This window comes from Ranitomeya variabilis, chromosome 1, assembly GCF_051348905.1.
Source record: "Ranitomeya variabilis isolate aRanVar5 chromosome 1, aRanVar5.hap1, whole genome shotgun sequence".
Classification (NCBI taxonomy): Eukaryota; Metazoa; Chordata; class Amphibia; order Anura; family Dendrobatidae; genus Ranitomeya; species Ranitomeya variabilis.
In genome coordinates, this window is record NC_135232.1 from 716646469 (window position 1) to 716661818 (window position 15350).

The window sequence follows — 15350 nt, forward strand, 5'->3', positions numbered from 1 at the left end:
GCAAGGCTGGAATTGGGCAAGTTGTTCTTTGCGAAAAATGTAATCAAGAGGAAGATGGATAGTCACAAGCCATCAAAGAACTGCTTACATTTTTGTACCAGAAGCAGTGTGAAAGACTGGTGGAAAGCATGCCAAGACGCATGAAAGCTGTGATTGAAAATCGTGGTTAATCCACAAAATATTGATTTCTGAACTCTTCCTGATTTAAAACATTAGTATTGTTGTTTCTAATTGATTATGCACTTTTTTTTTGCATTATTTGAGGTATGCAAATAATTTGAACATCTCTAATTTTCATAAAATACAAAATTTATTGCTTGGATCTTCGGAGACATGTTGTCAGTAGTTTATGGAATAAAAGAGCAATTTACATTTTACTCAAAAATATACCTATAAGGCTTTTTTACACTTGCCGTGATTTTAAAGCCCGTTTTTACTGCCCAATAGATTTCTATGGGGCCGCAAAAACAGGCTGCAATAATTCCATGGCACGCCGAGCGCCGTATGGCCATATTTATGGCCGTGAAAAAAGATTGAGCTTGCTCAATCTTTTTCACGGCTTACGGACACGGCCCCCATTGTAAATCAATGGGGCCGCAAAAAAAAAAACTAAAACAACAAATGGAAGGTTGTTTTGCGGTGCTTCCCTTCCGGTTTTGCAGACCACCATTTTTTTTTTACTAATACTTTGGTTACAGTATTGGGAACCTGAAAAACTGCTATCAACAAAAAAGACCCGCAGCAAAAAGACACGGCAAGTGTAAAAGTAGCCTAAAGGGAAAAATCAGTCAAACTGAAAATTTTAAAACCTACAAGAGAAAAAAAAAAAGTAAGCAAAAACCCTGATATAACTAAGTAAAAAAGCAAAAGTGCATTTAAATAACAGTTTTTAGTAATACTGTTTTTTGATCAAAAAATAGCACAAAAGCCATCCCACCTCGTCAAGGTAACTCTGATCGGGACAGTCCTACAATGTCTAAACACTAGACTGTGGAAGCCTTATATATAATCTCAAGCTCAGAAACAGGGAGGCCACACCCTGGCTTGCACAGAATGCAAGAAAACAGAAAGAAAAAAAAAAAACACAAAAATTGAGCTTAACTTGAGTTGGTACACATGCAGAGGTTAAACGCATGTACACAGTCTAGTGTTTCACTGGTTGGGCCCAGTCCTTTTGTCTGCCCTTATTCACACTGAGGTCAACATTGACACATGGTAAGGTTTTAATATTAGACAGTGTAGGACTGTTCCGATCAGTTACCTTGACGAGGTGGGATGGCTTTTGTGCTATTTTTTGATCAAAAAACAGTATTACTAAAAACTCTTATTTAAATGCACTTTTGCTTTTTTACTTAGTTATATCAGGGTTTTTGCTTACTTTTTCTCTCTTGTAGGTTTTAATGTTTTGTGGCCAATGTGAACATGCGTTTAACCTCTGCATGTGTACCAACTCAAGTTAAGCTCAATTTTTGTGTTTTGTTTTTTTTTAAACTGAAAATTTTGCAGTGGTCTTAGTTTTTGCCAAAGCTGTATATCATAACCCACCAAATGGGGCTTGCATGATCGGCAAAACCTATAAAAGTGAAAAGCAAGGAGGTTTCTTGAACTTCTATACCTAAATACAGATATAATAAATGTAATTTGTTAAGATACCTGTCAATCCACATGTCAGTCTCATTTTTATCATGTCCGGCAAGAAGCTTTGCAAAAACTAGTATGTGTATATTCACACCAACAGATCTGATATACCCTTGATCTATTGTAAACGCATTAAATAAATTACACGTGCCGAGACACTTATCGATCACATGTCAGTTTTCAGTCTCTGCCTAGCTTGCAGGATAAACAAGACATACAAGTTTAAGAACCTTCAACGCTTTACATACTTGTATGTATATATTCAAAGCAACAGATTAGACATATCAAATAGTAAAAGACATGTGTTAAGATACTCAGCAATCTACATGCTGTGTGTCCTCTGGTCCTGGGTGCTGTTCCTCAGCTGTTAGGCTTCTTCCAGTCAGAAGCAGTCAAGGGCAGACAATGAGCCGAGAGCTCAGTTCAGAGTCAGAGCCCCGCTGCGTCCCAGCTGCTGCTGGAGCCGATGACTAGTGATGAGCTAGTATACTCGTTACTTGGGTTTCCCCGGGTGGTCTCCAAGTATTTTGGCGTGCTCGGAGATTTAGTTTTCATCGCCGCAGCTGCATGATTTGCGGCTGCTTGACAGGCTGAATACATGTGGGAATTCCCTAACAGGCAACCTCCACATGTATTCAGGCTGTCTAGCAGTCGCAAATCATGCAGCTGTGGGTGAAAACTAAATCTCCGAGAAATACTCGGAGATCACCCAAGCGTGCTCGGAGAAACCCGAGTAATGAGCATTCTCGCTCATCACTACTGATGACTTCTCTGCAGCAAGGAGGTTTGAAGGCGCGCAAGCTCAGCCAGGATTGGGCGAGTGACAACCCTCCTCCCTCTCCGCCACAGAGTGCAGAAGAGTGGTCACGACTCACTCCCTGCACTCAGATTTGAGGCCTGTCATTCCTTCTCTCTGTTAACTCCCTGTGATGATCATGTTTGTACCCTGCTTGTTACTTTAGATACATGCGCAGTACTAACGCAGAGGAAATAAAAGATAATCATTGACCGGAGGCAGGGACCCCTTTGGCTAATGCCTAGTTTACCTGCCCCTAATGCAGGCCTTGAGTAATATGTATAGTAATATGGCCGCCCTTCTCCTCAGTGGTGATAAAGTAATTAGAATTGAGAGAATCGGTCACCGTATCTGAATTTGCCATATTTGTGCCATATTAGTACTCTATTTAGCCAAATTTATGTTTAACAATCGATTCCGAACATATTCAGTCACTTCTACTACTATTGACTCCAATGACATTCGGCTGTGTTCGGCAAATATTGCAAATACAATATTTACAATATTCACCGATCGTAACCGGAACCAAATTTTTAAAAATTCCCTCAACTCTAATAGTAATATATGTAGTAATATGGCCGCTTTTCTCAGTGACTGCAATAAACTCCATCCATTGAGTTTGTCAGCTTCTTTTACCAGTCTCAGATTTTACCCTTCTGTGTTCCTGCGAGGACCCCGGCCCTCTCCTTTTCACTGTCTCCTTATGGTCATGGCATGTGAACACTCGGTAGATACACCACATAACCTACACAGATGACAAGAGACACAGGAACGTCACCCTTGTTTCTTTTTAATGTGAAAATGATGTATCCAAAATGTAGAGCAGGATCTGCAGAGCCCTGGCAAGACGGCAGAGAGACTTGGCCCCTAACAGCACCGAGAAGACCCCAAAGGAGTCATACAGACCCAAGATGTTATCTACAATCCTAGGAGCTGCTTTGGGGAAGCGGCAAAATAGTCCTACAATAAAGTCCCAAGATATTCACACCTGCAGGGAAAGGAGTCAGTCACTCTATCAGCTTCTTCGCCTTGAAAAAACGCCGGAGATAGAAGACCTGCCAAGTAGCAAGTCCCATCAGACAGCACATGGAGAAGATGCTGAAGTAAAGAACCCGGACATTGGTGGACTCTGAAAGAGAGAAGACAATGAGGAGCTGAAAACAAAGTGATTGCGGCCCATAGGCGCAAACTGCGTGTGTGTGTTGGGGGTGGCGGCGGGAGGATGAGGAGCCGAAAACAAGGAGATCGAGGCTTATCGGTGCAAACTGCCGTGTGTGTGGGGCGGATGAGGAGCCGAAAACAAGGAGATCAAGGCCCATTAGCGCAAACTGTGCGTGGGTGGGGGGAACGACGGACTCACCATTGGTATCTCTCATCTCCTCTTCTCTCTTCTTCATGTAGGCAAAATCATTGACAATGGATTCCGACAAATCCTCCAGACGACGCAGCTCAACCTCCAGAGGCTTCAACTTCTCCACCTTAGCAATCTACGAGACAGGACCAGAGAGTCAGCCAGGCAGGGGGCAGTGAATGACCCGGGCTTCAAAAAAAAAAAAAGGGAGATGAGAGGGGAACAGGATCCCATGTAGGGTATAAACTCACCTCCTCATAGTTCTTGGCTTCTACTCCATGTTTCATGTTCAGGACGACCATCTGATCGGGAGCACGTCCAGCCCCTGGAGATACAGATGTAGCTGTAAGGGTCCCCCACGTCCTGGCCCCTCACCCAACCATATTACCAACCTGCAGGGTGCTTGCTTTCAAAGCAAACCTCGAACATGTCGTACTCCTCGGTGGTGAAGGCAAACTTCCCCTTCGTGGCCTCTTCCTTGGAGTAAAGGATGTGGTTGGAGGAGTCCGTGATCTACAAAAAAAAAAACAGGACAACACTCGAGTCATGTGATTGAGACACATGCAAACTCCTCCCTCAGCTCTAAACCCTCAGACCCTATATAATGGTAGTCTACACTATGACAAAACCAGACTTCAGCCTCACCTCACAGCACAGATCCTCAACACTCCACCCAAATGTTCCATAGAGTAGCAGAATCCCATAAATCCCAGGGTCACATCTGCAGATATGACTCCGGCACCCAAGCGTCCACATCAGTACTAGGACACAGCTGATACCATTCCCACAGGACAGTGAGGAGTCCCCAGGGACAGCCTGGCAGCTGCAGGGGTCTCACGTTCAGGATCCCCTCCTGTATATTCTTTAGGGTATGTGCACAAGTTGCGGATTTCGCTGTGGATCTGCAGCGGTTTACACCTGCTCCATAATAGGAATCCGCAAGTGTAAAACCGCAGGTGGAATCCGCACAAAAAACGCATAAAATCGGCAGTAGTTTACCTGCGGATTTACCAAAACAGGTGAAGAAATCTACATGTGCACATACCCTTGCTGTTAGGGCAGTGAGAATCTGGAATTCCTCTCAGGTGGTGAAGGCAAACTCAGTTGTGGGATTCAAAAGAGGCCTGGATGTCTTCCTGGAGTGTAACAATATTGTATCTTACAGTTATTAGGTTCTTTAGAAGGACAAATGTCTTTCTTCGGCCTTGCTAACTATGACACTCTGTACATAAGTGTGTGTGTGTGTGTGTGTGTGTGTGTGTGTGTGTGTGTGTGTGTGTGTGTGTGTGTGTGTGTGTGTGTGTGTGTGTGTGTGTATGTATATATACACACACACACACACACACACACACACATATACATACACTCTACAGTCCTAAAGTTGGGACACATCTCATTTAAAGATTTTTCTGTATTTTATGACTATGAAAATTGTAAATTCACACTGAAGGCATCAAAACTATGAATTAACACATGTGGAATTATAATATACTTAAACTGTGAAACAACTGAAAATATGTCTTATATTCTAGGTTCTTCAAAGTAGCCACCTTTTGCTTTGATGACTGCTTTGCACACTCTTGGCATTCTCTTCATGAGCTTCAAGAGGTAGTCACCGGAAATGGTCTTGCAACAATGTTGAAGGAGTTTCCAGAGATGCTTAGCACTTGTTGGCCTTTTTGCCTTCACTCTGCAGTCCAGCTCACCCCAAACCATCTCGATTGGGTTCAGGTCTGGTGACTGTGGAGGCCAGGTCACCTGGCGTAGCACCCCATCACTCTCCTTCTTGGTCAAATAGCCCTTACATAGCCTGGAGGTGTGTTTGGGGTCATTGTCCTGTTGAAAAATAAATGATGGTCCAACTAAACGCAAACCGGATGGAATAGCATGCCGCTGCAAGATGCTGTGGTAGCCATGCTGTTTCAGTATGCCTTCAATTTTGAATAAATCCCCAACAGTGTCACCAGAAAAGCACCCCCACACCATCACACCTCCTCCTCCATGCTTCACGGTGGGAACCAGGCATGTAGAGTCCATCCGTTCACCTTTTCTGCGTCGCAAAAAGACACAGTGGTTGGAACCAAAGATCTCAAATTTGGACTCATCAGACCAAAGCACAGATTTCCACTGGTCTAATGTCCATTCCTTGTGTTCTTTAGCCCAAACAAGTCTCTTCTGCTTGTTGCCTGTCCTTAGCAGTGGTTTCCTAGCAGCTATTTTACCATGAAGGCCTGCTGCATAAAGTCTCCTCTTAACAGTTGTTGTAGAGATGTGTCTGCTGCTAGAACTCTGTGTGGCATTAACCTGGTCTCTAATCTGAGCTGCTGTTAACCTGCGATTTCTGAGGCTAGTGACTCAGATAAACTTATCCTCAGAAGCAGAGGTGACTCTTGGTCTTCCTTTCCTGGGGCGGTCCTCATGTCAGCCAGTTTCTTTGTAGTGCTTGATGTTTTTTGCCACTGCACTTGGGGACACTTTCAAAGTTTTCCTAATTTTTCGGACTGACTGACCTTCATTTCTTAAAGTAATGATGGCCACTCGTTTTTCTTTACTTAGAATTTGTATTATGGCAAGAAAAAAGCAGCTAACAGTCTATTCAGTAGGAAAATCAGCTGTGTATCCACCAGACTTCTGCTCAACACAACTGATGGTCCCAACCCCATTTATAAGGCAAGAAATCCCACTTATTAAACCTGACAGGGCACACCTGGAAGTGAAAACCATTCCCGGCGACTACCTCTCGAAGCTCATCAAGAGAATGCCAAGAGTGTGCAAAGCAGTCATCAAAGCAAAAGGTGGCTACTTTGAAGAACCTAGAATATAAGACAGAATATAAAACATTTTCAGTTGTTTCACACTTTTTTGTTAAGTATATAATTCCACATGTGTTAATTCATAGTTTTGATGCCTTCAGTGTGAATGTACAATTTTCATAGTCATGAAAATACAGAAAAATCTTTAAATGAGAAGGTGTGTCCAAACTTTTGGTCTGTACTGTATATCCCCCTATACGGGGGGGGGGTCGGGGTGTCCTACATACACACACGTATATCCGTATACAGGGGGCCCTATACACATATATATCCCTGTACAGAGGGGCCCTATACACATATATATCTCTGTACAGAGGGGCCCTATATACACACATATATCCCTGTACAGAGGGGCCCTATATATACACACATATATATCCCTGTACAGAGGGGCCCTATATATACACACATATATATCCCTGTACAGAGGGGCCCTATATATACACACATATATATCCCTGTACAGAGGGGCCCTATATATACACACATATATATCCCTGTACAGAGGGGCCCTATATATACACACATATATATATCCCTGTACAGAGGGGCCCTATATATACACACATATATATATCCCTGTACAGAGAGGCCCTATAGACACACATATTTATCCCTGTACAGAGGGGCCCTATATACACACACACACACATCCCTGTACAGAGGGGCCCTATATATACACACATATATATATCCCTGTACAGAGGGGCCCTAAATATACACACACATATATATCCCTGTACAGAGGGGCCCTATATACACATATATCCCTGTACAGAGGGGCCCTATATACACATATATCCCTGTACAGAGGGGCCCTATATATACACACATATATATCCCTGTACAGAGGGGCCCTATACACACACATACAGTGGTGTTCAAAAGTCCTGCATAGGTGTGAAGAAAACTATATGTTTCATACTTCTGCAGCTCTACAGTGAAACTGGTGGAACATATATGTTTTTGTAATCCCTCATTGTTTGCCATACTCATTTTTGAATGTCCCAAGTGTATTAATTTTATGGCATGCGCATTTTTGATAATTTTTTGTACAGCATAACCATACCTACACCAGTACAGTGTGTAGAATGGTGAACAGGTTTCTAAGTTCATTAACTTCCAATGCAAGTTCACACAGACTTAAATTTTACTTTTTAAGATTTATTATTTTTTATTTAATTCAGAGTCCTGAAAAGGGCCTTTTGAGTGCATCTTAAGCTTCTAATACTTTATTGGCCAGCCTTTGCTCTTGAGCACCAGCTTGCATCTCTGTGGCATTGAGTGAACAAGCTTCTGCAGATGTTCACGAGTGATGATGTGGTTCCAGGCCTGTATCAGAGCCTCAATCAACTCACTCTTGGTCCTTGACTGTTTTCTAGATATCTCTAATGATACCTTGTGCCACAAATTTTCAATTGGATTGAGGTCCGGGGACTGAGCTGGCCAGTCAATAGTAGCCACCTTGTTCTTCCAACACCATTGGCCGCCATACAGCCCCAGACCATTGCTTTCATCGGATGTTTCACAGAGAAGCTCAAACACTCTGGCTTGTACTCTTCATGTGGGAACCTTCTCACATAAGACTTGCCATCATTTCCTAAAATGCAAAAAGTGCTTTCATCACTAATTAGCACTTTTTCCCCACTCCTCCTTCCTCCATTTTAAATATTTCAATGCCCACAGTTTTCTCCTTTGTCTTTGTATGGCTGTCATCAATGGCTTCTTTTGGGCCTTGCACCCTTTCAATCCTGCTTCCAAACATCTCTTCCTAACAGTTGATGTTGCTACCTCAATATTGCACTTTTCTTGCCATTCTCGCAGAAGCTGAGGAGAGGTGAGCTTTCGATTGGCAAGGGATGTTCTTATCAGTACTCTATCCTCCCTTTTAGTTGACTTTCTGGGCCGACCAGATCTGGGCCTGTCCTGGGTAATTCCAAGCTGCTTACGTTTCTGCAAAATTCTTACGACTATACTCTGATTACAGCCGACCTTCCTTGCGATCTGGGGGCCAGTATAACCCTCTTCATGTAGCACCACAACTCGCACACGTTCCTCCGCTGACAAAAATCTGCAGGCTCCCATCATAAAACTCTACAGTATGATTCACTAGATAGACCAACAGATAAAACAAACAAACAAAGCAGCAGATGTGATGCAATGTAATGCAATGTGATTGGCTGCCATATCCAGGTTATGATTGGTCACAAGAACCTCATCTGTGATTGGCTAATTTTGGATCTGAAGCTGTACAATATATAGTTGTGCTTTCAATTCCCATATTGTTGCAATAATTTCAGGCAAAACTGCTTCAAAAGCTAAAAATATTACAGGGAGAGAATGCAAAATTGTATTCTGAACAAAGCCATATATAATATGTCATATTAGCATCGAAGATATTCGACAGAAAACGTTTAAAACTTGAAAAATCAATTTATCCTATGCAGGACTTTTGAACACCACTGTATATATCCCTGTACAGAGGGGCCCTATATATACACACACATATATATCCCTGTACAGAGGGGCCCTATATATACACACACATATATATCCCTGTACAGAGGGGCCCTATACACACACACATATATATATCCCTGTACAGAGGGGCCCTATATATATACACATATATCCCTGTACAGAGGGGCCCTATATATACACACACAAATATATATCCCTGTACAGAGGGGCCCTATACATATATACACACACATATATATCCCTGTACAGAGGGGCCCTATATACACACACATATATATCCCTGTACAGAGGGGCCCTATATACACACATATATATCCCTGTACAGAGGGGCCCTATACACACACATATATCCCTGTACAGAGGGGCCCTATACACACACACACATATATCCCTGTACAGAGGGGCCCTATACACACACACACATATATCCCTGTACAGAGGGGCCCTATACACACACACATATATATCCCTGTACAGAGGGGCCCTATACATACACACATATATATCCCTGTACAGAGGGGCCCTATACATACACACATATATATCCCTGTACAGAGGGGCCCTATATATACACACATATATATCCCTGTACAGAGGGGCCCTATACACACACACACATATATATCCCTGTACAGAGGGGCCCTATATATACACACATACACTCACCGGCCACTTTATTAGGTACACCATGCTAGTAACGGGTTGGACCCCCTTTTGCCTTCAGAACTGCCTCAATTCTTCGTGGCATAGATTCAACAAGGTGCTGGAAGCATTCCTCAGAGATTTTGGTCCATATTGACATGATGGCATCACACAGTTGCCGCAGATTTGTCGGCTGCACATCCCAAAGATGCTCCATACAAGGCAGGATGGATCCATGCTTTCATGTTGTTTACGCCAAATTCTGACCCTACCATCCGAATGTCGCAGCAGAAATCGAGACTCATCAGACCAAGCAATGTTTTTCCAATCTTCTACTGTCCAATTTCGATGAGCTTGTACAAATTGTAGCCTCAGTTTCCTGTTCTTAGCTGAAAGGAGTGGTACCCGGTGTGGTCTTCTGCTGCTGTAGCCCATCTGCCTCAAAGTTCGACGCACTGTGCGTTCAGAGATGCTCTTAGGCCTACCTTGGTTGTAACGGGTGGCGATTTGAGTCACTGTTGCCTTTCTATCAGCTCGAACCAGTCTGCCCATTCTCCTCTGACCTCTGGCATCAGCAAGGCATTTCCGCCCACAGAACTGCCGCTCACTGGATTTTTTTTCTTTTTCGGACCATTCTCTGTAAACCCTAGAGATGGTTGTGCGTGAAAATCCCAGTAGATCAGCAGTTTCTGAAATACTCAGACCAGCCCTTCTGGCACCAACAACCATGCCACGTTCAAAGGCACTCAAATCACCTTTCTTCCCCATACTGATGCTCGGTTTGAACTGCAGGAGATTGTCTTGACCATGTCTACATGCCTAAATGCACTGAGTTGCCGCCATGTGATTGGCTGATTAGAAATTAAGTGTTAACAAGAAGTTGGACAGGTGTACCTAATAAAGTGGCCAGTGAGTGTATATATCCCTGTACAGAGGGGCCCTATATACACACATATATATCCCTGTACAGAGGGGCCCTATACACACACACATATATATCCCTGTACAGAGGGGCCCTATATATACACACACATATATATCCCTGTACAGAGGGGCCCTATATATACACACACATATATATCCCTGTACAGAGGGGCCCTATATACACACACATATATATCCCTGTACAGAGGGGCCCTATACACACACACATATATATCCCTGTACAGAGGGGCCCTATATATACACACATATATATATATCCCTGTACAGAGGGGCCCTATACACACACACATATATATCCCTGTACAGAGGGGCCCTATACACACACACATATATATCCCTGTACAGAGGGGCCCTATACACACACACACATATATATCCCTGTACAGAGGGGCCCTATACACACACACATATATATCCCTGTACAGAGGGGCCCTATACACACACACATATATATCCCTGTACAGAGGGGCCCTATACACACACACATATATATCCCTGTACAGAGGGGCCCTATACACACACACATATATATCCCTGTACAGAGGGGCCCTATACACACACACATATATATATCCCTGTACAGAGGGGCCCTATATATACACACACATATATATCCCTGTACAGAGGGGCCCTATATATACACACATATATATCCCTGTACAGAGGGGCCCTATACACACACACATATATATCCCTGTACAGAGGGGCCCTATATATACACACATATATATCCCTGTACAGAGGGGCCCTATATACACACATATATATCCCTGTACAGAGGGGCCCTATACACACACACACATATATATATCCCTGTACAGAGGGGCCCTATACACACACACACACATATATATCCCTGTACAGAGGGGCCCTATACACACACACATATATATCCCTGTACAGAGGGGCCCTATACACACACACACATATATATCCCTGTACAGAGGGGCCCTATATACACACACACATATATATCCCTGTACAGAGGGGCCCTATACACACACACATATATATCCCTGTACAGAGGGGCCCTATACACACACACATATATCCCTGTACAGAGGGGCCCTATATACACACACACATATATATCCCTGTACAGAGGGGCCCTATACACACACACACACATATATATCCCTGTACAGAGGGGCCCTATACACACACACATATATATATCCCTGTACAGAGGGGCCCTATACACACACACATATATATCCCTGTACAGAGGGGCCCTATACACACACATATATATCCCTGTACAGAGGGGCCCTATACACACACATATATATCCCTGTACAGAGGGGCCCTATACACACACACATATATCCCTGTACAGAGGGGCCCTATATATATACACACACATATATATCCCTGTACAGAGGGGCCCTATATACACACACATATATATCCCTGTACAGAGGGGCCCTATATATACACACACATATATATCCCTGTACAGAGGGGCCCTATATACACACATATATATCCCTGTACAGAGGGGCCCTATATACACACATATATATCCCTGTACAGAGAGGCCCTATACACACACATATATATCCCTGTACAGAGGGGCCCTATATATACACACACATATATATCCCTGTACAGAGGGGCCCTATACACACACACATATATATATATATCCCTGTACAGAGGGGCCCTATATATACACACACATATATATCCCTGTACAGAGGGGCCCTATATACACACACACATATATATCCCTGTACAGAGGGGCCCTATACACACACACACATATATATCCCTGTACAGAGGGGCCCTATACACACACACACATATATATATCCCTGTACAGAGGGGCCCTATACACACACACATATATATCCCTGTACAGAGGGGCCCTATACACACACACATATATATCCCTGTACAGAGGGGCCCTATACACACACATATATATCCCTGTACAGAGGGGCCCTATACACACACACATATATCCCTGTACAGAGGGGCCCTATATATATACACACATATATATCCCTGTACAGAGGGGCCCTATATACACACACATATATATCCCTGTACAGAGGGGCCCTATATATACACACACATATATATCCCTGTACAGAGGGGCCCTATATACACACATATATATCCCTGTACAGAGGGGCCCTATATACACACATATATATCCCTGTACAGAGGGGCCCTATACACACATATATATATCCCTGTACAGAGGGGCCCTATATATACACACACATATATCCCTGTACAGAGGGGCCCTATATATACACACACATATATATCCCTGTACAGAGGGGCCCTATACACACACACATATATATATATATCCCTGTACAGAGGGGCCCTATATATACACACACATATATATCCCTGTACAGAGGGGCCCTATATACACACACACATATATATCCCTGTACAGAGGGGCCCTATACACACACACATATATATCCCTGTACAGAGGGGCCCTATACACACACACATATATCCCTGTACAGAGGGGCCCTATACACACACATATATATCCCTGTACAGAGGGGCCCTATACACACACACATATATCCCTGTACAGAGGGGCCCTATATATATACACACACATATATATCCCTGTACAGAGGGGCCCTATATACACACACATATATATCCCTGTACAGAGGGGCCCTATATATACACACACATATATATCCCTGTACAGAGGGGCCCTATATACACACATATATATCCCTGTACAGAGGGGCCCTATATACACACATATATATCCCTGTACAGAGAGGCCCTATACACACACATATATATCCCTGTACAGAGGGGCCCTATACACACACGTAAATTCCCGGCCTCTTGCATACGGGTCAGGGAACAAGAGATTATATACAGCGCGTATGCTCTTCGAATGTAGGGGCCGCGCAAACCCACGGGCTCCTCTCACCTTCAGGCGGACTTGGCCCCCGCCGTGCGGTTCGGATACGTCGTACTCCCCAGTGACCAGCACGTCTTTGTGGATCTCTTCCCGCAGACATTTGCGACCGTTGGGCGGCAGCTGGAAGGAGATGGCGGTGACGGAGCCGCAGAGCAGAGGCAACAGCAGCGCTGGGATCAGCAGCCGGGAAGCCATGGACACAGAGCGGCCTCGCGCACCCGCCGCCATCACCTCAGCACTTCCGGCCAGTCCCTTCTGAGCTGGCCGCTCCCCATTGGCTGCGCACATCACGTGACACAGCACGGCTGGTCCGTGCAGTACTGTGACAGTCAGCTCCCATGACGGCGGCGATTCATAGACATTTATTGAAACGAGAAGTGACTGAGCAAATGTTGGATCAGTCTGCTGAGGGAGTCCGTACTCTGAGGGAGCGTCTGTGCTCAGGGAGGGGGCTACACTCCTGAGAGAGCGTCTGCCAGTATCTAATTCTGTCTGTGGTGATGCGGTATCTAATTCTGTCCCAGGCAATACCGTGTCTAATCCTATCTAGGGTGATGCTGTATCTAATCCTCTCCCGGGTGATGCCGTATCTAATCCCAGGCGATGGTGTAGTTAATCCTATCTCAGATGATCTATCTAATCCCCTGATGGGTGATGCAGTATCTAATCCTGTACCGGGCGATGCCGTATCTGATCCTCTCTAGTGTAATGCCATTTCTAATCCTGTACCTGGTGATGCTGTATCTAATCCTCTCCCCGGCAATGCCATATCTAATCCTGTCTTGGTCGATGTATCTAATCATCTGGCGGGTAATGCAGTATCAAATCCTGTCCTGGGTGATGCGGTATCTAATCCTGTCCCATGTGAGCTGTATCTAAATCTCTCTCGGGTGATGCTGTATCTAATCCTATCTAGGGCGACGCCATCCCGTGACGAGTAATGCTGTATCTAATCCTGTCCTGGGCGATGCTGTATCTAATCCTGTCCATGGAGATACAATGCCTAATCCTCTTCTAGATGATACCGTATCTAATCCTGTTTCAAGCGATGCCTTATTTATCTCCCAGGCAATGCCATATCTAATCCTGTCCTGGGTGATGCAATATCTACTCCTGTCCCGGTCAAGAATTATGCTGTATCTAATCTCTCAGGTGATGCCATCTCTAATCCTCTGCCAGGCGACGTCGTATCTAATCTTGTCCCAGGTCATGCCATATTTAATTCTGTTCCAGGCATTGTCATATCTAATCCTGTCATGGGCGATGCCATATCTAATCTTGCCCCAGGCAATGCCATATCCAATCCTGTCCTAAGCAATACCGTATCTAATCCTATCCCAAGCGATGCAGTTTCTAATCCTACGTGATGCCAGATCTAATCTTGTCCCAGGTGATACCTTATCTAATCCTATCCTAAATGACACCGTATCTAATCTTGTCCTAGGTGATGCCTGTCCCGGGCGATACCACATTTAATCCTGTCCCGAGTGATACCGTATCTAATCCCATGACAGCAGATTCCATATCTAATCCTGTCCTGAGTGGTGTCATATCATCCTGCCCTGGGCAATGCCGTATCTAAACCTGCCCCAAGCGATGCTGTAACTAATCTTGTCCCGAGTGATGCCGTATCCAATCCTATCCCGAGCCATGTGGTTTCTAATACTGCCCTAAGCGATCAATATCTAATCTTGTCCTGGGTGATACCTTATCTAGGTAATCCTATCCCAAACGATACCGTATCCAGTTTTGTCCCGGGCGATACCATATCCA

General features: G+C 44.2%; 1 protein-coding gene across 1 annotated transcript; it reads right to left on the reverse strand.

Moving 5' to 3' along the window:
* Positions 1 to 3208: 3208 nt before the first annotated feature.
* TMED10 (transmembrane p24 trafficking protein 10) lies at positions 3209 to 14010 on the reverse strand. Its single transcript, XM_077267551.1, has 5 exons — positions 13587 to 14010; positions 4178 to 4298; positions 4037 to 4110; positions 3795 to 3921; positions 3209 to 3563 (listed from the first exon to the last, which is right to left on the reverse strand). Exons 1-5 carry the CDS (start codon positions 13863 to 13865, stop codon positions 3442 to 3444), a joined length of 723 nt encoding a protein of 240 aa, XP_077123666.1. The 5' UTR covers positions 13866 to 14010; the 3' UTR covers positions 3209 to 3441.
* Positions 14011 to 15350: the final 1340 nt, after the last annotated feature.